Source organism: Bos javanicus, chromosome 2 (genome assembly GCF_032452875.1).
Source record: "Bos javanicus breed banteng chromosome 2, ARS-OSU_banteng_1.0, whole genome shotgun sequence".
Taxonomy (NCBI): domain Eukaryota; kingdom Metazoa; phylum Chordata; class Mammalia; order Artiodactyla; family Bovidae; genus Bos; species Bos javanicus.
In genome coordinates, this window is record NC_083869.1 from 97643424 (window position 1) to 97664108 (window position 20685).

At 37.1% G+C, this 20685-nt stretch overlaps 1 protein-coding gene across 44 annotated transcripts in view; it reads left to right on the forward strand.

Moving 5' to 3' along the window:
* The window catches only part of MAP2 (microtubule associated protein 2), a 297992-nt gene extending 280198 nt beyond the window's left edge, over positions 1–17794 (forward strand). For 23 of the 44 annotated variants that reach the window (XM_061383252.1, XM_061383262.1, XM_061383242.1 and 20 more), the window contains 4 exons: positions 6779–6871; positions 8810–8891; positions 13599–13711; positions 13933–17794. In XM_061383252.1, coding sequence (XP_061239236.1) covers positions 6779–6871; positions 8810–8891; positions 13599–13711; positions 13933–14148 — 504 coding nt within the window. In that variant the 3' untranslated portion in view covers positions 14149–17794. The remainder of the gene's footprint in view (positions 1–6778; positions 6872–8809; positions 8892–13598; positions 13712–13932) is intronic. The other 21 variants (XM_061383301.1, XM_061383354.1, XM_061383380.1 and 18 more) reach the window with 1 other exon arrangement.
* The last annotated feature ends 2891 nt before the right edge of the window (positions 17795–20685 follow it).

Here is a 20685-nt window from a genome sequence, read left to right on the forward strand (position 1 = left end):
GCATCTCCACATACTCTATTGTCAAAAAATTTGGTGTGGTTTGATTGTATGTAAAAATTAAATTTTTAAAGCATTATTATTTTTGTATTAAAGTTTGTACAGTCACTAAATATGAAGAGAAGAAATCTCTAATGGAAGATATATGTGTCTTAGGGATTCAACAACAACCTTCCACGTTGGGAAGCTTTTATTATTTGTCCCAATTTCAATGTTTATTGCTCTTCCATATGTATAAGTTGTGTGCTTATGGCTGTTATCTCTTCTGTTAAAGTCCAGTTTTCTTTTGGCAAAGAGGCTCAACTCAGAGCTCAGTTCAGTGCGGCAGGTCAATGCCTAATGGACTGGATAAGCTAGGTGAAGCTATGAGGAGCTTTGCAAAAAGCAATAAAGTTCATCTTTTCACCTAAAATATAAATTCAGTCTACTGGTAAGAACATAATGCAATCTTGAATTCACTATAGATAGTAAGCTTGGTTAATTTAACTCAAGGCATAGGTAAAGCTATCTTATTAAGTGTATTAATTTGAAGCTGTCTCACTGTACTTAGCTCCTTAATCTACAATCATCTAAATCTAAATTTTAAAATAGTGTTAGTGTTTTAAGGACTCGGCTGCTTGATTTAAACAAAGATAGGAAAATAACCAGTTTCACTAAATGTGTGGCATAAAAAAAAATAAACAATAGCTGAATGAATGGTACTTTTTCTGTCTATTGGTCAGATCCATCGAAACAGATACATTACCATAAGTAAAGTTAATAGGCAGTAGAGATTTGCTGTATGACACAGGGAACCCAAATCCAGCTCTCTGTAACAACCTAGAAGGGAGACAGCTTAGCAGGAGGTTTAAGAGAGAGGAGACATATGTGTATCTATGGCTGATTGATGTTGATGCATTGCAGAAACCATCACAATATTGTAAAGTAATAAAGTAATTATCTTCCAATTAAAAATAAAAGTAAAAAAAATTCCTTTATGTACTCTTAACAGACTCCATAAATATTTGTGCCACAAAGGGCAAGCTGAAGGTGAGTGAAAAAGCAGTGTTTTTGAAATAGAAGCAAAGAGAGAGAGTAAGAAGAAAATGAATTGAATGAAATGTAGAGTAGAATCTTTTTTATATTTTTTATATAAAATTGTAGGCAATATCCTGCGACTTTTTTGGCCTTTCACGTGCTACCTTGAATGAGTTGCTTTCAATTTTATATTCAAGGGGAAAAACAAAATTAATTCTGGAGGCAACTAATAAATTATGGTGAAACAGGATTTTTTTCTTATCATATAAAATTATTATGATCAATTTTGTGAAGGTCTACTAAGGTGCTATTAATATACATAGACACATTTACAGAATCAAAAATTTTATAAACAGAGAAAGATAAGCTTATTTTGATCTTTTTCTCATTTGCAGATTTATTCTTTAATCATTTACAAAGACTCTGCTGTGTACTATATGACACATGACACATGGCCTGGACAATCTAAGCACAAGTGTTTGTTTTCCTTGTCCTCTCCTGGTGTCCTGCCTTTATTTGATTTAAAATTTTTTTCCAAGCCATTTCTTTCCATCACCTTAGGGCTACAAATAAGTACTAATTAAAAAGTATAATAAAATACCCGACTAATTGTAAAATACTGTCAGTCAACCCAGCATGAAGAAAAGCTGTTCACCAAAATATATTACATAATATTGACAGGAAATTTTTTTTTGCAACCAAAGTCATCATTATCTCAAAATGAAAGCTCCTTGAAATCAGGGACTCTGTCTTTATGCAATAGAACTTTAATAACTATAATTCAAGTACTTTTGTAAGGTAATGAAAAGTTTTCAAGCTAGGCTTCATAAATATTAATTATTAAAAACTATGGAAAAATTATTACTTTGGGTTTACAAAACTGAGACCTATAGACTCTCTTTTTGTTTGTTGTTCATTTACAAACCAAACAAGGACATGGAAACAGCCTTGAATCTCAGGTTGTTTTCCGACAATTGAACAGACTCTTGAAAAGTTAGTTTATTACCAACATGGCCTAATATTCCTTACACTATCTTAAAGTTTTAAACTAAAAAAAAATGTAATATCAAGAAGTTACGGCATATGAACTTTATAAACCTCTTTGTATGTTAATTTTCATGAGTCACAATGACTGTTGTGTTAGTAACTTTCCTTCCAGTATCCATGGACAGACCACTTAACCTATGTAACAGTGGGTCTAATGGCTAAACTTAATGTCTGTTCACCAAAACGTTATTTCCAAATTTTTCAGCATTATCTATTCACTCCAGTATTTCTCAGTGTAGTTCTACTTTCTGTGCTTTGTGACACAGCCTATACAGGAAAATTAAGCTCTCACCTAAGTGGATCCTCTATCATGTTCTTTTCCTTAGAGCTCTGTGGAATTGTTTGTTTTGACATAAACTATTATTTCTGTTTAAATGTGTATTGAAATATGCTTATTGTTTATATTTGATATACTTAGTTTTGAAGATGTTATTGGTCAGTGTAGGTAAGTGTTAATTAAAATTCACAGTGGACTATACTGTTTATACACCTGTGTGCGTTTTGACCAGAGCACCAGGTTGTTCACAGATGAATATTTGAAGAGCACTATCCAGAGAACTTTTAATCTTCAGGAATATATATGATATGATAATATTTTTATTTTAATATATGATGTCTATGGACTCTATAGAGGGTAGATAGTTTTCATTAAAATTGAATGTTATGGAATAGGAAATACTTTTGAGAAAGGCAGAAAGTGTTTTTAAACTTGATAAGCATTCCTAAGAAATGAGGCAAACCCAAAGGAAAAGCTTAATGCTCTATAAAGTTGAAGGGAAGTCAACTGAATGTCACTCAATTCTGTGTAAGACTGCCTTGGATGGGGAAAGAAATGATTTTGTAATTGAGGTTCATACCTAGAGGATGCCTAAAGGGCCTAGCACCAGGCTGTAAAGGAACTGATAAGAGAATCCAACTTTTAGACACCAAGTTACTTTCCATATCTTGGTATCTTGAGTTGACATGTGGATATTTTATTTTTAAAAAGCAGCAACAGAGAGTGTCAAAAAAAAATCAGATTCCCATTGCTCAAGGAACCCATTTTGACATCGCGATTACTGTTTTGTAAACTGTTTTACTCAAAACTAAAAATTTCATTTTTCATGTTTCCAGCTAACCTCTAGTAAGAGAGATCTATTCCTGCCTGCAAGCATATCCCACATTTTGTATTCCTTCTCTTTCTTAGAGTAACCCCATTTGAGGGAGGAAAAAAAACCTCATTTCTCTACAGGAGCAATTCAGCTTATATGCAGAGAGAGTACAGTGGCAGATCATTTCAATTGAACCATTTGTGATAAAATTCAACTAGAATCACATCAAAAATATCCAGAAAGTAACTCTTCTGTTCTTTCCTAGTGTAGTGGAGAAATAGATAGAATTAACTAAGTTAAAATAATTCTGATTAAATATTCAGTTGCATTAATCTATTCTTTATAACTCTACATGCTTACAAGACCCTTATATGAAAGAAAAATCAGTCATGTTTGCATATAAGTCACCAATATATGCCCAAAAGAATGAAATCCTTTTCTGCCAACCCTGCACTGAGGAACTGGTTTGCCTGAACCTTGAAAGATAATCTGTTACATACTCAACTTGGAGTGAGGGCATTCTGTCAAGAGATAATAACATAAAGACATCATGGGGATGAACTTGAAAATATAAACAAGGCCCCTATAGTATAGACTATAACACAATCTGGACAAACTGTAATATATTAAAAGAGAACTCAAACATCAGTATTGCTGCGAACCTTGGTTGCCTGGTTATTAGTTTTATATTTTGTCTCATTTTATAAGAAATAGGAAATTTGGTAGAATTTTTAATAAGGCATAGCTTTTGGAAGATGATCCAGTTGCTTGATATAATAATACATTTCATGTGCTATGAAATATGCAGAAGGAAAGATTCTCTCATTCTTTGCATTAATAGAGCAAGTAAAATTTCTAATGGAAAAAAATTAACAAAGATTAAAATGTGGTTTAGAATTAATGTTGGATAATGACTATTTGACTATTTTTCCTTTATATTATAAATATAAAAAATTATTTCATTTGTAAAATAGAAGTTCATTATATTTTTTTAGGCAGTCTCCAAGATATTAAAGTAATTTTCCCTTGACATGGACTTTAGGAAAATAAAAGTCCAATGAGAATTTCTTCCCAAAGAAAGCAGTTTTCATTTCAATTTATCCATAGAGAACAGAGAGTTAAAACTCAACTCTGATTAAAAAAAAAAATCTAAAATAAAGCTTTAACCTTCACAGCAGCCATCTGTTTTTCTATTTTGTGGGAGGGATGGTTTCTAAGGACTGCCAGTATTTGTGGAATCAACTCTCTAAGGTGTTATTTGTCAATGATCCTAGAGATGTTTGGCATGAAGTAGTTTGTAATTGTGGTAAGGCATAAATGTGAGTTACATGGCTCAGGTACAAGTTGTCAAGCTAGAGTGTAAATCTCACTGAACATCAAACATTCACAGCCCTGAGTGGTTTTATTTCTGTCCATTCAACCATTAAGCAAAATGGTGAATGTCATACTTTGTCTCATTTTAGACAGAAGCAGTATACTATGAAGTTTTTGCAATTATGGAAATATGTAAAGGCTGTGCTATAAATGCATGTCCAAGTGAGCAAACATAGGTTAGTAAAATCTACCATCAAAAAAGGCCAGTTAGGTTTTTTACTAGAAAATCCATGATTCTCTTGAAAATCTAAAGAAAAGCAACAGAAGTTGGCCTTGAAGTTTTAGGATTTAAGATTTGAATCATCTTTAAGTAATGCTGGCAATATGTCCTCGTTGGGTTTGAATCATTTGCTTTGGAAAATCATAAAAAATGTCAAACAGTTGATTAAACATTAGAGTCAAACAAATTTATGCAACTGAATTTGGAATTTCCATTTTTGCAACAAGTGAGTCAGATTTAACATTTGGCTTTTGATCACTTGGTAATGAGTCACTTGATTGGTACTCTTATGATCTCTAAATTAAAACTTGTAAATGAAATATGAGACTCTGTATATCCCAAGGATTAGAAAAATGGCTTAGATGAATTCTTTTTCATTTCCAAAATAAATAGCTCCTTATGCAGAATAATTTAAAGTATTACTATTAGAAAAAAACAAATCAGAATTATTTGCTTTCTAAGAATAACTTATCTGTGAAGTTTGAAATCTAATGGCCCTTATTGACTTGTTTATCTGCATCTACAGTTTACTTGAAACCCTTAGAACAACTATGCTTTTTGTTAGATACAGACTTTGTGACATTGCCATTTTTTTTAATTGGAATATTTATTATGCTCAAAAGAGTGCCCACATCATCCTGTCTTTTGAATTCAGATTTTGACAAGTCTCTTCCCTTGGGCTGCCGATGAGAGCTGTCGATGATGCTTCCCTGTAAGGAACAAGCTATCTTGTCAGTGTTAGGCAGACACTGCAATTTAAGCTTCGTCTAGTTAAAAATAGTCAAGATTCAGTGTCCTTTTGAATTTTGTACTCTTTTTTGCAAATTAGAAGAGATGTGATACCATTCTTGGAGAAAGCTGTATATCTAGGGTAAATTTATTTTGCTTTTTTTTATGTATAAGAGGATAAACTGTCCCCTAAAATACTGGAAATGTGATATCTCTCTAGATATTGGGGGGTACTTTTAGTCAAAATGAAATAAAACAAACAAAAAAATAACAAACCTTTCCTTCCATTCTTACATTGCTTGTTTTGGAGGGCTCTCCAAAACATTCAAAATTCAGAAGATGCATGAAAGAAGCTACAAGAGTTATTACTTTGCACATTACTTTACACCTGAGTAATATCTTTCCAGATCTGGATTTGCTGTTGTCCTTAAAGATGAACACTGGACTTCCTGAAAATAGAAATGAAACACCTAACCTCAAATCTGTTGGGCCCAATCCAGACCTGGCCTACCTGTACATGGCCTGGTTCAGGTCAGCTAGTTGACAGTCCTTGGTTTTCTCCCCTGTAAAAATGGAAAGGATGCTATCACACCAAAGTCAAGGATATTGGCTATTTATGAGCAGGTGTCAGAAAGTGGCCTTTCGGAAAGCTGCTAAACCAAGCCTGCAAGGGAATCATGAAGGCTTCCAGTAGAGGAGGCTCAGAGTCTCCTTGTTGATGATCTTGGGAAAACCAGAGCTTCTTCCCTCAGATGAGTGAGAACCCTAACCTGTAGCAGTCAGCCAGACCAGTGTGAACCTCATCATTCTGCATGGACCAGTCGTAGTCCACTCAAGTTTAACCAGGTGATTTACAGTCAGGCTAACACTCCAGAAGTTGGAGGGTAGGGTGGGGAGAGCACTGGCACATCCTTCAGAAACCAGGGCTGAACTATTGGACCTTCCATGGAGGAGACCTGAGCCCCAATGTTGCCCACAATATCGGAAACCTCCTCACAGATAATTTACTTTTCTGTTCCTATATTGTTTCCAGATTACAGCGGCCTACAGCCAGGGTATCAGGCTCTCAAGCACTGGCCCTTGGAGATGGGGGTGAGGGGTGCAGGAGAAAAACACTTCATATTTACATGATAGATTTGCCTTTAAGTTTCAGTGTTAGTTTTTCTCATAAATGATAAATGTAAGTGGAAAGGAGTTTGGAAGCTCTTTGGTGCTAACCCATTTCTGGTTCCCTGGTTCCCAATATTCTATCCCAGAATTTTGAAAGAAAATGCACAGTGAAGTTACTTCCAATTCCTTTTAGGTTAGGATTTTAAACAAGAAGATCGATTTTAGCAAGGTTCAGTCCAGATGTGGTTCCAAGGATAACATCAAACATTCTGCTGGGGGCGGAAATGTAAGTAGAAGCTTGTGTCAGAAGCTGTCCTGATTGTGTGGCGCCAATCTGCACAGCCGGCACTTCGTCTCCTTTCTCACCTCCTTCCCAACACCTCCCAGCACACTCCCCACTTCTTGTTGCTGTGCCACAAGTCCCCCTGGTTTGGGAGCTTGTCAGCCTTGCATTTTCAGTGATTGGCTTTCCATCCTTCCCTCTGAGATCACTGGTGAATTTCTTGCTTTTTAAAGGGGGACACCATGGTTTTCAGGGAGATGGAAAGCCCATTTCACCTGCCAATTTGTTTGCTGGCCTTTGGCTTTAAGGTATTTTCTCATGCTGTCTCTGCTCCCTTGCAAAAGTCAGCTGAGCACACACTTTTCTAGCTCCTTTTGAGTTACTCCTGAGGCAATGACTGATGTATGAAAGTATCCAAAGTGTATAATGTCGATCTTTTGTGCTTCATTATTCATGAGAGTTGGGATAATACAAACCTGGTGAAGCATGGCTCATCTGTAATTCAAAGTGAAAGGATTCAAGTCCCAGTATACTCTTTGTCTTGATTTTTTTTTTAATCCCTGTCTCTTAAATTGGGTGGAAATAATATTCTCTGAGAGGAAGAGAAAGATGAATTCATGTTTCTCAAAAGTATTTGAGGAAGAGTTCAAGCAGGCAGACTCAAGTAAAGTAGGCATGGTTCTTTGTTAACATTAGAATAATAAAAAAGGTGAATAGGGTGACTATACTACAGATCCAATCACCTAGACTTTGGGTTCTAGCCATCTGTGACTCAAGTAATTTATAGAGTATCAAATCCAGAATTCTTGCTTATCTAATAACTCTTGGTTTCTTGCTCCTCGGTTGGGCAGAGATGGAGTCAAACAGTGAAAAAAGAGACAAGCAAGTGCCTGATGTTCAAGGCAGCTCCACTGAGCATGAAAATGTGCCATATGGGAGAACCCCAGCAAGATTTGCTGGGCTCCTTCTAGGGTCAGGGCTGAGCCTCAGGCTCAGTGTTTACACTGACAGGCTCCCCTCATCCCTGGTGCACTGACTGTAAGTACACGCCGTGTACTGCTCTCAGGGAAGGAATCTCAGTCCTGGAATTAATAGGTAATTTTGAGAGTATCAGAGGATTGACCCAGCTGACCTCTACAATAGGTGCTGCTGGTCAAAACACCTACGAAGGAAAGGATGATTTTAAAGTTATTAGAGAAGCTTCCAACCTCCAAACCAATAGTCTGAAACTTTCCCCTAGAGAAGAATCGCTTGTTCAACTTGATTGATTTGATTAGGGAAGATTCCTTAGCCCCATTTCCAGTGCTAGATTACATAATTCCCATGTATTTCTGATGTAAATGAACCAGGACCATGCTTGGAAAGCACCCTTTCAAATATTAGAAGAAGAATTGATTTCAGTAAAACCCAGAAGAAAAGCAAATGCTATCTTTTTATCATTTGGTGTGCAATAAAAATTGCATTTAGCCAAAATATGACAAGAGTGTTTTAGAAAAGCATGTTTAGAGCTTTCTTCTTCTTGTATCTTAAAGCAGTGTTGGACTTCTTGTTTGTATGAGCAGTTTTGGTCACTTTCATGTAAAAATCACTTTCTAAAGAATACTTTCCCTTTTCACTTGGCTCTTTGCTTATGGAAAGGTTTAATACGGTGTGGCTTCTTTCTCTGAGTGGAAAGCGTGCCTTCTTAATACAGAAGTTCTGTCCCTTTGTGGCATGATCTGTTTTCTACTAATAAAATCTTCTCTTCTAGGATTTTCCTTCACTTGTGTTTTTCTTTCCAACCAAACATATGGGAGAACGTATGGAAGATTGCGTTTTCCCATGTGTGTGTATATGTTGTTGTATGTTGTGAGTTTGGGTATATTTCTAGATTTTACATATGAGCTTGGGGGCTTATTTACATCTAAACTATTTTAAGCCTATTTTCTGTGGTTCACACAGGTACAGATTGTCACCAAGAAGATAGACCTAAGCCATGTGACATCCAAATGTGGCTCTCTGAAGAACATCCGCCACAGGCCAGGTAAATCAGTATTTTTAGTAGTCTGAGAGAGATTATATTGAATTCAAAAAATCGACAAGCAAAGTTTTTGTTGCTGTGAGATATCTGATTGGAAGGACCTTTCCACATCCTGATACTTCATGCTTGTGTTAATAGAAACTTAAATTAGAAATTTTGAGGCATCTTCATATGGACAAGTAAACTCAGTTACCACAAACAGGCCACGTATCCTAGGACACGTTAAAAATGAAAAGATACAGGAGATGCATTTATCTGTATGTACTCAACATGCTTATTGGAGCTCTTTTGAAATATATAGTCTATAAAATTATATTGGGCCATATATTTTTATGTAATTCATGGACTGAATGCAGCATTTCAAAGGTTTTGCAAGAAATTGTTTTTCTACATTATGTGGGGGAAAAAAGGATTGTGCTTTTTAACAAAGCTGAAGAAATGTATTTTTCTGTTGAATTTCTCAGATCTAGGTTAATAAGCATTGTGAATCTTCAGAATGCAATGTCTCCCCAACTTATTTGACCACAGACTGCTTGTTTTTCTGGAATATCTCATAAGTTTAGTTCAGTTGCTCAGTCATGTCCAACTTTTTGCGACTCCATGGACTGCAGCACACCAGGCTTCCCTGTCCATTACCAACTCCTGGAACCTGCTCAAACTCATGTTCATTGAGTCAGTGATGCCATCCAATCATCTCATCCTCTGTCATGCCCTTCTCCTCCTGCCTTCAATCCCAGCTTCAGGGTCTTTTCCAGGGAGTCAGTTCTTCACATCAGGTGGCCAAAGTATAGGAGCTTCAGCTTCAGCATCAGTCCTTCCAATGAATATTCAGGACTTATTTCCTTTAGGATTGATTGGTTTGATCTCCTTGTAGTCCAAGGGACTCTCAAGAGTCTTCTCCAACACCACAGTTCAAAAGCATCAATTCTTCAGCACTCAGCCTTATTTATAGTCCAAGTCTCACATCCATCCATATATGACTACTGGAAAAACCATGTATTTCATAATATCTCATTATTATGAGATATCTCATATCTCATTATTATATCTTAGGATATCATAATATATGATATATTATGATATTTTATGATATATTTTTATGGGATATCTCATATCTCATAAGTCTAGTGCCCTAAGGTAGAGTGTATATTCATATGTGCTAGTGATTTTTCCCTATTTAATTTGTGAATTTAATGCATATGTGTCATTTTTTTCTAAGTATCATGTACTATATGTTTTTGCTAAATTCCACCTCCACGCATATGTAAATAATGGACAATTGTCAAATTTGTTAATTTTCTTGAGACTATTTTGACATAACATATATACCATTGAAGGACAAAAAATTGATTTTAACCATCTATTCTTGGCATCTTAATTAAACCAGGTAATATCTTAATCCCATGAATCAAAATCTCAAGTGTTATCAGAACAAGGTAAAAGAACAACTGACCCCAGTGAGATTTCTGACCAAAAGATTATTGAGAAGAATTTTTTTAGTTGAAAAACAAAAGGTTTCAAAAATGGATAAGTATTGGAAATATGTCTAGAAATTGGGCTTCACTTTGGCAAAGGGTGTTAATAAAGCAATTCAAGGAGATAGAAACTACATATAAGGAATTTCCATTACTGATTTCAGAATTGTTATCTGGAATTAGCCGTCTATCATTCATGAGAGAGAAGGAACATGTTCCCAAATGGGTATCTTCACAGCCCCCCATCTGTGCCTTATATCTACAGACATTTAGCTGATTTTGTCCTGTGTCAACAGTATGATGGAAGTATCTGGGTACACTGCCTACCTTCTTCCAGAATACAAAAGAAAATATTGGACTCTGTAATTCCAGATGATAAGTATACATTTAGTTCAGTTCACCTAAAGTCTTGATGCACAGAAAAATCTTCTATATACGAGAAAATATCATGTGTATGTTTTACAGGTCATAAAAGGCTATTGTCATGGACTCCCACCTATTTCTCACTCTTACTTCATAATAAGTGAATCAGATGACCAAGTTCACAAAGACGTGTTAACACAATGAATGATCTTTGACAATACCAAGCTTTTCACAAAATTACTTTGGATTGTAGAATGTCTCAGAAGGAAATAAGGAGGAAACAATTCATCACCTGGAGGCACAAATTGAAATAGCTAGTCTTTTGACTTCACTTTGGAACATAAGAAGCTTGATGGGGATTATAATCCTCTGCAGTTACTGCTCCTAATGGGGCCAGAATTTTTCAGAACCAAAGGCAGAGATCTCTGATTTCAAATGAGCTTCTCTAACAGTTCTATAAAATTACCTAGCTACCCACTCTAGTATTCTGGCTTGGAGAATTCCATGGACTATGCAGTCCATGGGGTCGCAAAGAGTCGGACACAAATGAGGGACTTTCACTTCACTTCAGCAGGACTGTGACAAAAATAGACTTCTCAGGCTTCCTTTTCTGAATATAGTTTGGGTCAATATTACATTGTTTTTCCCTTCTCTCTCAAAATATAGTCTAACAAAAATTTTAATAGGGTTATATTGGCACAATATATAATCATAAAACTTGAAAAGACAGTTTCTATCAGAGGCTTATGAAAATAGAAAAGTAAGATCTCAAGAAAGTTGATCTCCTGTAATTGAAAATTCAGTATCCTCTAGCCTCTAACCAATATAACTGTGTTTTATGAATCACACTAATCCTGTCACAACCAACAGGTGAGACCCATGGGGCCAAGTAAAATGTTGGTAGAATAACACCCCTGCAATAATGCATCTTTTGAGGGAAGGACAGCTTCATGTCTCCTACAGGAATGAGTTAAATAGCATCATACACATCCTAAGTCTTCAGAAGGAGTATGAATGAATCTTCAAAATGTAACCCAGGAACTTCCCTGGTGGTCCAGTTGTTAAGTCTCCATGCTGCTCCCAGTGCAGGGGGCCCAGACGTGATCCCTGGTCGGGGAACTTGATCCCACATGCTGCCCTAAGACCCAACACAGTCAAGTCAATAAATGTAGATTTTTTTAAATGTAATCCAGTAACATCATACAATTTCAAGGGGGCCCTGGCCAGGTAATTGGGTGTTAATATAAATTTCTAGGTATCACATGAGAAAAACACTGCAGGAATAAGAGACCTGTGAAGTTTTAACAACCCTTTCTCTCTCATCTATGGAAGTAATAAGTATCAAGAGTCCAAAATTAAAAAATCTTTTCCATGTTTCCATAGAGTCCCTCAGGTATTTTTTCCAAATCAAAATCCCAAAAGAGATGCAATAATAATAGAGGATCACATGGTTTACTACTGGCCTTATTAAAAAAAAAATATATGCATACAGCTAAAACCAAGTTGCTAATGAAAGTGAAAGCTAGTCTCTTAAGTGGAAACAGGTAAAGGTATCTAATCCAGATTCTTCCCAGGTCAAAGACATCAGCAGACAGGCCCAAGAAAAAGCTAAAGAACAACAGATACCTACTCGACGTAGAACTGCTTGCATTCACAAGCCTGAAAAGGTGTGCAGAAATGGAGGTGCCACAGAAGGGCGGCTCATGGCACTCTCATCTATCAGCAGATCCTCGATTTTCAGCTAATTAACATTTAAGAAAATGGCATCGTCAGAACTCCGTCTCAATATTATCAGATCAGTGTCAAATTAGTCCTATGGCATCTGGACAAGAAAGGGATCTCTAAGATTCCCTTCCTATCACTCCATCTACTAATTAAAATGGAAGCTTTTAAGCACTTCAGCCTCTGACTCCAGTTTCATCAGTCAAGGTATCAGTGCTGAAAATTTACAAGTGGCAATATCATGCATATGTACACAATTGCTAGCCTATAAGTGACCTATTACCATGAAGAAAAATAGAGAAGTGCTTCCTTGCAATTTAATTTGCTCCCTTAAGAATAAGAGACAAAATACTCCAAGTTTGAGAAAGGATACATATGGTACTTTCATTGTGTTATTTTTAGTTTTTATTACATAGATAAGAAAAATACCTCTGATATTTTAGGTTAGCCATGAGTAGAGAAAAGAATTAATATGTAAAGCAATCCAGGGAATGATACAAAAAGGATGTTACTGCCTTAGATGGATATATGAATGTGCGAGTTGGACCATAAAGAAGGCTGAGGACTGAAGAATTGATGCTTTTGAACGGTGGAGTTGGAGAAGACTCTTGAGAGTCTCTTGGGCTGCAAGGAGATCGAACCAGTCAATCCTAAAGAAAACCAATCCTGAGTATTCATTGAAACGACTGATGCTGAAGCTGAAGCTCCAATTCTTTGGCCACCTGATGCGAAGAGCTGACTCATTAGAAAAGACCCTAATGCTGGGAAAGATTGAAGGCAGGAGGAGAAGGGGACAACAGAGGATGAGATAGTTGGATGGCATCACCAACTCAATGGACATGAGTTGGAGCAGGCTCCGGGAGTTGATGATAGACAGGGAAGCCTGGCGTGCTGGGCTCTGTGGGGTCGCAAAGAGTTGGACACGACCGAGTGAATGAACAACACCTTACTTAGATGGTATGGGGAAAATGGTGTAGACTAAAAATTCTAAAAGATTCCTTTCCCATCTATGGTCAGAGGGTTAGTAGAGTTCATTAAGTTTGTGATTTGCCATGGTCTACCTGCTATAGTCATTTTGGGGAACTAGTCACCAAAATAGAAGATTTAATGTTAGCAAGGCATTTAAAAGCCTTTCTCATCTCCTCCGTAGGTGGTGGGCGTGTGAAAATTGAAAGTGTGAAGCTAGATTTCAAAGAAAAGGCCCAAGCTAAAGTCGGTTCGCTTGACAATGCTCACCACGTTCCCGGAGGTGGTAATGTCAAGGTAAGACACAAGATTGTGAGCAGATCTTGCCTTTTTAAAAAATCCTTTTGAAATATTCTTCATCAAAATAGGTCCCAGATTAAAGACCTGGACACCCAGGAAGTAGGGATGGCAGAGCTGAATAGAAGTGACATGAACATCAGCTCTGGGATACAGAGAAAGAGCTAGGGGACAATTTAAGATGTTTGAGTTAACCGAGGACTGATGCTTGTCTTAAACAGATTGACAGCCAAAAGTTGAACTTCAGAGAGCATGCTAAGGCCCGTGTGGACCATGGGGCTGAGATCATTACACAGTCCCCAGGCAGATCCAGCGTGGCTTCCCCCCGACGACTCAGCAACGTCTCCTCTTCTGGAAGCATCAACCTGCTTGAATCCCCCCAGCTTGCCACCCTGGCCGAGGATGTCACTGCCGCACTCGCTAAACAGGGCTTGTGAATATCTCTCATTTAGTATTGACGTCATACTATTTAGGCATGAGCTCTGGCAGGAGTGGGCTCTGAGCAGTTGTTATATTCATTCTTTACAAACCGTAAAATAAATAATCTCATTCCCAAACTGTAGTAATTGTTACAATTTTATAAAAAAAAAAATAGTATATGCAGAAATTGATTTGATTTCCATTTGCAACAGGAAGATACTGGCTTTACATGAGTACAATTGGACAATTTTTTTTTTCGCTCTGCTGTTTTGCATGGAGTATCATTATTTTAAAAATTGCATTTCTACCTTTCATGTGCCTGAAGGCTATCTACTACATTCTGAAAGGCCTTGTTAAAATCCAAGCTGCTCATTTCACTATTCTGTTGCTGGGTGAAAAGATAAAAAGTTGCCCCTTGTAACTTATTACAGGTTAAATTAAATCAAGGAGTCATTGCAGGAAGGGAAGAGCATGTAAGAAATGGTTTTTTTTTAAAGCATTATTTTGTATAAATGGGAAGAAAGATTCAATTAAGTTATTAACGTTTGGGACCTGGATAATTATATCAGAGTATAAGTCAATCCAATAAATTATTTAATTAATTAAAAAATAGTTTCGAAGCATTTGAGCTGTGGTTGAGGAAGTGAAAGTGCATCTCTTAGGAATGAAGCACTTTCATTAGGATGGACTTGTGTCTGGTTAGGATGTCAGTTGATCAGCTAGATTTGTGTCCACACTACCAGTTTCACACCCTTTCCATCTGTTTGATACAGTATTATAGATATAAATATATATATATTTCTCTGTGGCCATTTGTGATACTTCCTCATACTTGAATATTATACTTCCTTATTCACAGTATCTGTGTCTCCTGCACCCTTTGGTGTTGCAATTTTAGGTATGTGAAAGTAGATGTTAGCAGGGTTCTCTCCCTATTAAAAAAAAAAAAAGTTAAAAAAGACAAAAAGTTTTAGCATGAAGTTGCTTTCTGTAACAACTCAAAACTGTAACCCTGTTTTAGTGCCAGATACAAGTTTCTCCCATTAAAGTTTCTCCCGTGATGCTAGAAAAAATTTATTTTTCTTTGCTTTCACCAACATGGAGTTTGTGGGGGTGGGTCCAGTTATACATAAAAGGGGTTTACAGATTGTTGGTTTAAGATTATGGGTTTGTCTTATTTTGAATCACAGAATATTTTGGGGTTTACTCCTATAATCATTCATGGAATAGACTTATTAAGATTTCTTTTTCTTTTTTTTCCATTTGCTAAAGTTGAAACTAACAGTGGGAGTTTGGGACATGATATTCCATTCTTCCAAGCAGTACCTGTTTATTCAGTTATCTGATAGAAAATGTTTGGCCTCCATACCCGAAGTAAGATCCCTTGATCAGAAAGGGAAAATACAGTATTTTGAGAACTACAAAATATTGGAGATGCAGATATCTAAATCAGTTTTTTCATGATTCCAACATTGCACTCTATAAAGGAATACTGTTTTACTATTATTTATCAGTAGCTAATATGGTTCTGACTTTATATACAGTCTAGACATCACAAATCAACTAATTCTTCTTTAAGAATCATTCATCTTAAATTTATGAAGAAGCAATGAAATAGTCATTATTAGTCTGAGTAGGGCAATGGGTTACTAGGATGAATGGATGCTTTTTAGTATTTATCTATTCTTTTTCTTGCTCAGGGCTGGTAGGCTGGATCTGAAAAGTTAAAGGCAAATGTTTCAATAGGGTTTGATCCCTTTGAGTCAAATCAGTTCTCAAGCATAAAGGAGGAAATGATGAACATGGACTGAGGCAATAAGCTAGTATAGTAGCATCTAAGAACGAAGCTGAAGGATGGAAAGGCAGAGAGACACGGGTGCCGCGTTGTGACCCATTGGAAGTTACAGCCAACGTGACTTCCGTGAAAGAAACTCTGTGAGCAAAAGTGCACCATTCACTGTCAACTAAGAGATTTTACGGAGGCAAACATTTCTGAAACTATAGCTCAGTTATTTAGGATAGTCAAAGATTTAGAAAGGACTGATTAGGACTATGGGTGTGTCTATTTTCTGCCTAATTATTGCTGTGAGGTTTGATTTGACCAATCTGGGCATTTTATTCATCAGCTTCCTTTGAAATGCACCAGGAAATAGGAAAAGAAAGAATAGCTGTGTGGGGACTTAATGGTATTTTCTTATGTGTTAGGTAGTGTTAGGTAGTGATTAAAGCTCTAGAAAGAAATTAACAGCTGGTTAGAACAATTTTAACCTGTGAAACATGTATTTTTTTCAACTTGGTTTAAAATTTTTATGAACACTAAGTAACCATGTTCTACATATTAAAATTGTTCTTTTACAAATACATGTCTAAAATAAAGATTATATAAGGTACCCAGTGATTAGATTTGGCATTAAAACAAATGTTTGCTTCAAATCACAGCAAAATTACAATGACTAAATACCCTCACTTTGTATGGAAATTAATAATTCTATAAAATGAAATTGAAAATTGGTAGCAGTAAAAGAAAGAAATACAGGCTAACTGTCTTCTTTGGGGGATAAGGGGTGGAACCCATCTTACCTTTACTCTCAAGATTAACGACACAAATTAAGCTTTTTGAACACCACTCTTGTGGGGACATCCATACGCTGATCTAGAAATTAAGGCTTCATAGTCTCAATTCTAGATCAATTAATGCCAGTTTCTCTCTGGCTTTTGCCTTGGAGAACCTGTTTAAGGAAACATAAGTAATCCAGAGCTATGAAGAGTTAAAAGGCCCACTCACTCTCTCTGGGTCACCTGCAACCAATAATTGGGTACCTTTCAATGATGCAGGAGAGATCCGAGTTCATGATGAGTTTCAAAGGCCATGTTCATTTAGGAACCAACTCTCTCTGGATTCTCCTGCTGAGTTCCAGCAGGGTGATGGGCTGAAATCCCACCCACAAGCAAGACACCTGTGGATCACCAATGAGGTATAGCTGAAGAAGGCTGAAGTGAGAACTTGGTTAAATGGAAGAAAGTACTGACAGTAGCTGGCCTTCTCCACATACTCACATAGTTTTAGAGCAGGAAATGGGATCATCAGGCAAAATAAGAGATCAAGTCACTATTATTAAAGAAATCATCTCAATGTGGTTGATTTTTGACATAGCTGCAATTATAGCATTTTCTCCTATTTTTTACACTATGAAAAGGAGGAAAACAAACCATTCATGGTCTAAGTAGCTAGAAAAGGTAGATTCATGGTTTGAAAAGGCAAATTCTAGGCATTCTTTCCAAGATTAATATGTTAAATCAGTATTGATGTTTGTTTTTTTAAACCTAGGGTTTTTAGCCTGGGTATGTAGGTTGAGGCCAAGTCCCTCTGCAGGAAAAAGCTTATTTTTAAACTCAGAAAATGTCAATCATGATACTTCAACTTTAGCAAAAAGAAAAAAATCAACAAAAAGTATACTCTGTATGCTGGGATTCCAAGGTTCCAACATGCCGCTACAAATCTGTGGGGGGTTTCTTTCTTCTGATAATTCTAGAGCCTGTTACCATAGAAAGGCATTTCTTCAATGGCTGGTTGTAGTTAGTTCATGTTTTTCAATCAAAATTTGCAAATGTATTTGTTGCTGTATAGTGATTGTTTTGCAAAATAAAATTGCTTGTCACCTATCTGATAGTTTCAGATTGTTTCTTCTTGTTTCCTGGAAAAAGAACATAAAACATAATACATATTGCTCAGTCCAACCAAAGAAAAATTATGAAGAGGAGGCTTCAGTTATCTGCTGAATGCTGGCTATGTGTCAGGCCCTGTCACCGCTGTATTAGCAGGATGCTATCTGTTGCAAGTGACAAACTCAAATTGGCCTAAGCATAAAGGCTACTTTATTGAGTCAAGTCTCCCATCAAGGCAAGAGTATCTGCCTCAGGCGAGGATGTATCCAGTCACTCAAAAAAATGTCTTTAAGAAGTTTGCTTTCTTTAACTCTGGACCCAGGCTCTCAAAAGATGTCATAGGAATTCTTCCAAAGTTTAGTTCTCCTTCCTCTATGTTGGCTTCATCCTCATACAGACTCCCCTCTCATAATGAGCAGTGGAAGCTCCAAGTCTCATACTCTCCCAAAGAAAGCCTCTTTCCTGGCAGCACTAGCCAAATCCAGGGTGTGACAATCATTGCATTACTTGGGTCACCTGTTCGCTTGTGCTAAAGGGCAAGGGGAGGTCACAGACCTAACTATCACAGATGATTGGAGTAGGTGGAGACTGAAGAGAGAAGGGGGCTCATCTGAACTATCAATACATAAGCTAAACGTGGAGAGAAAATATTTCCTCCAAAGTCAAGTCAGGCTGCTCCTGCTAGAAGAGAGAGAAAACCGATGCTCATCGGCCATGGAAACAGACCTCCTCCCATGCATGCCCCCTGTGCTCTATGCATCCTTTAGCTCCTTGCTGCTTAGAGTGTTCCCAGCTTCACCTGGGAGCTTGTTCAAAATGCAAAGCCTCAGGCTTCACCCCAGACCACTTTAACACTCCCCTAGGTGATTCGTCTTCCCTTTAAAGCTTGAGAAGCCTCAGCTCTTCCAGTCTCTCTAATGTACCTAAAGAGAAGGGGCTCCATGGCAGACTGCTGCTCCTGCTAAGTTGCTTCAGTCATGTCCGACTCTGTGCGACCCCATATAGACGGCAGCCCCCCAGGCTCCCCTGTCCCTGGGATTCTCCAGGCAAGAACACTGGAGTGGGTTGCCATTTCCTTCTCCAATGCATGAAAGTGAAAAGTGAAAGTGAAGTCGCTCAGTCGTGTCCGACTCTTAGCAACCCCGTGGACTGCAGCCTAACAGGCTCCTCCATCCATGGGATTTTCCAGGCAAGAGGACTGGAGTGGGGTGCCATTGCCTTTTGACCCCTAAAACTGTTTGAGAGAATACCATCAACTCTGATGTCAGAGAGTTCGGTTATCAAGTGGTGGAAATGTGTGACTGGTGAATGACTCTTGTCCTAGAGACTTTGCAAACTCATGTCATTCTCCCTTGGCTGAAACCTACTTCTATCAGTAGTGTCAGTGCCTTTTGGCATTGCCTTTTGGCAATAATGCAATTTGGTACAATTAGATAAAATCACTAATCTTTGGTTAATAATTTTGTAAGACTGGCATCTGTGTTTTCCTTCATAAAGTTTATCTTTACACCACAAAAGATTAAGACATTTGGTAGCACAAATCATGGTAAAAATCTTCTTTTGTTAACTGAAGTACAGTTGATCTCAATAATGTGTTAGTTTCAGGTATACAGCATAGTGATTCAGTATTTTTGGCAGATTATATTTCATTATAGGCTTTTTTAAGATAATGAGTATAAAACCCTGTGCCATACAGTGAATCCTGTTGCTTATCTATTCTATGAATAGTACTTTGTATCTGTTAATAGCACATTCCTAACTTGTCCCTCCCCACCTTCTTCTCGCTTTCCAGAATCGGAAAAACATAGACATAGAAAGCAAAATGAGTTTGCTTTCTATGTCTGTGAATCCTTTTCTGTTTTGTAATACATTCATTTATATCATATTTTAGATTCCACATACAAATGATATATATTATTTGTCTTTCTCTGTCCGGCTTATTTCACTAAGCATGATTCTCTCTACATCCAATCACTGCTACAAATGGCAACATTTTATTCTTTTTTATGGCCAGTATTCCTTTGTATATGTACACCCCAGCTTCTTAATCCAGTCATCTGTTGATAGGCACTTGGGTTGCTTCCATGTCTTCGCTACTATAAATAGTACTGTTATGAACACTAGGGTGTATGTATCTTTTAAAATTAGTGTTTTCAATCTTTTCAACTATATATCCAGGAGTAGAATTGCTGGATCCTATGGTAGTCCTGGTGGTGCCTGTTAAAGAACCCACCGGCCAATGCAAGAGACTTAAGAGATAGGGTTTGATCCCTGGGTCAGGAAAATCCCCTGGAGGAGAACATGGCAACCCACTCCAGTATTCTTGCCTGGAGACTCCCATGGACGGAGGAGCCTGCCAGGCTCCCTACAGTCCACAGAGCTGCAAAGAGCCAGACACAACTGAAGTGACTTAGCACACAATGCATGGTAGTTGTTTTTACATTTTAAGGAATCTCCATACAGTTGTTCACAGTGGCTGCACCAATTTACATCTCCACCAACACTGTACGAGGGTTTCTTTTTCTCTATATCTTCACTAACATTTGTTATTTGTAGACTTTTTGGTGATGCCCATTCTGACAGATGTGAGGTGATACTTCATTGTGGTTTTGATTTGCATTTCTCTAATAATTAGTGAATTCTCTAATAATAATAAAGGTTTTATTATTAACAAGGGAAAGAGGAGATGAGTAACTCAGATGTAAGGTAGGATGGTGGGATAACTCCTTATATAGCTTATGAGGGGAAAATGTTCCTCTTTTATGATGTGGCACTTACTTGTAGAACTATGACCCAAATAATTCAAGGCTAAAATGTTGTCCATGTCAAAAGCACACTTTCTAGTATCCTAAAATTGTTTCAAAATACTGTCCTTCTCTAGGTTTTCT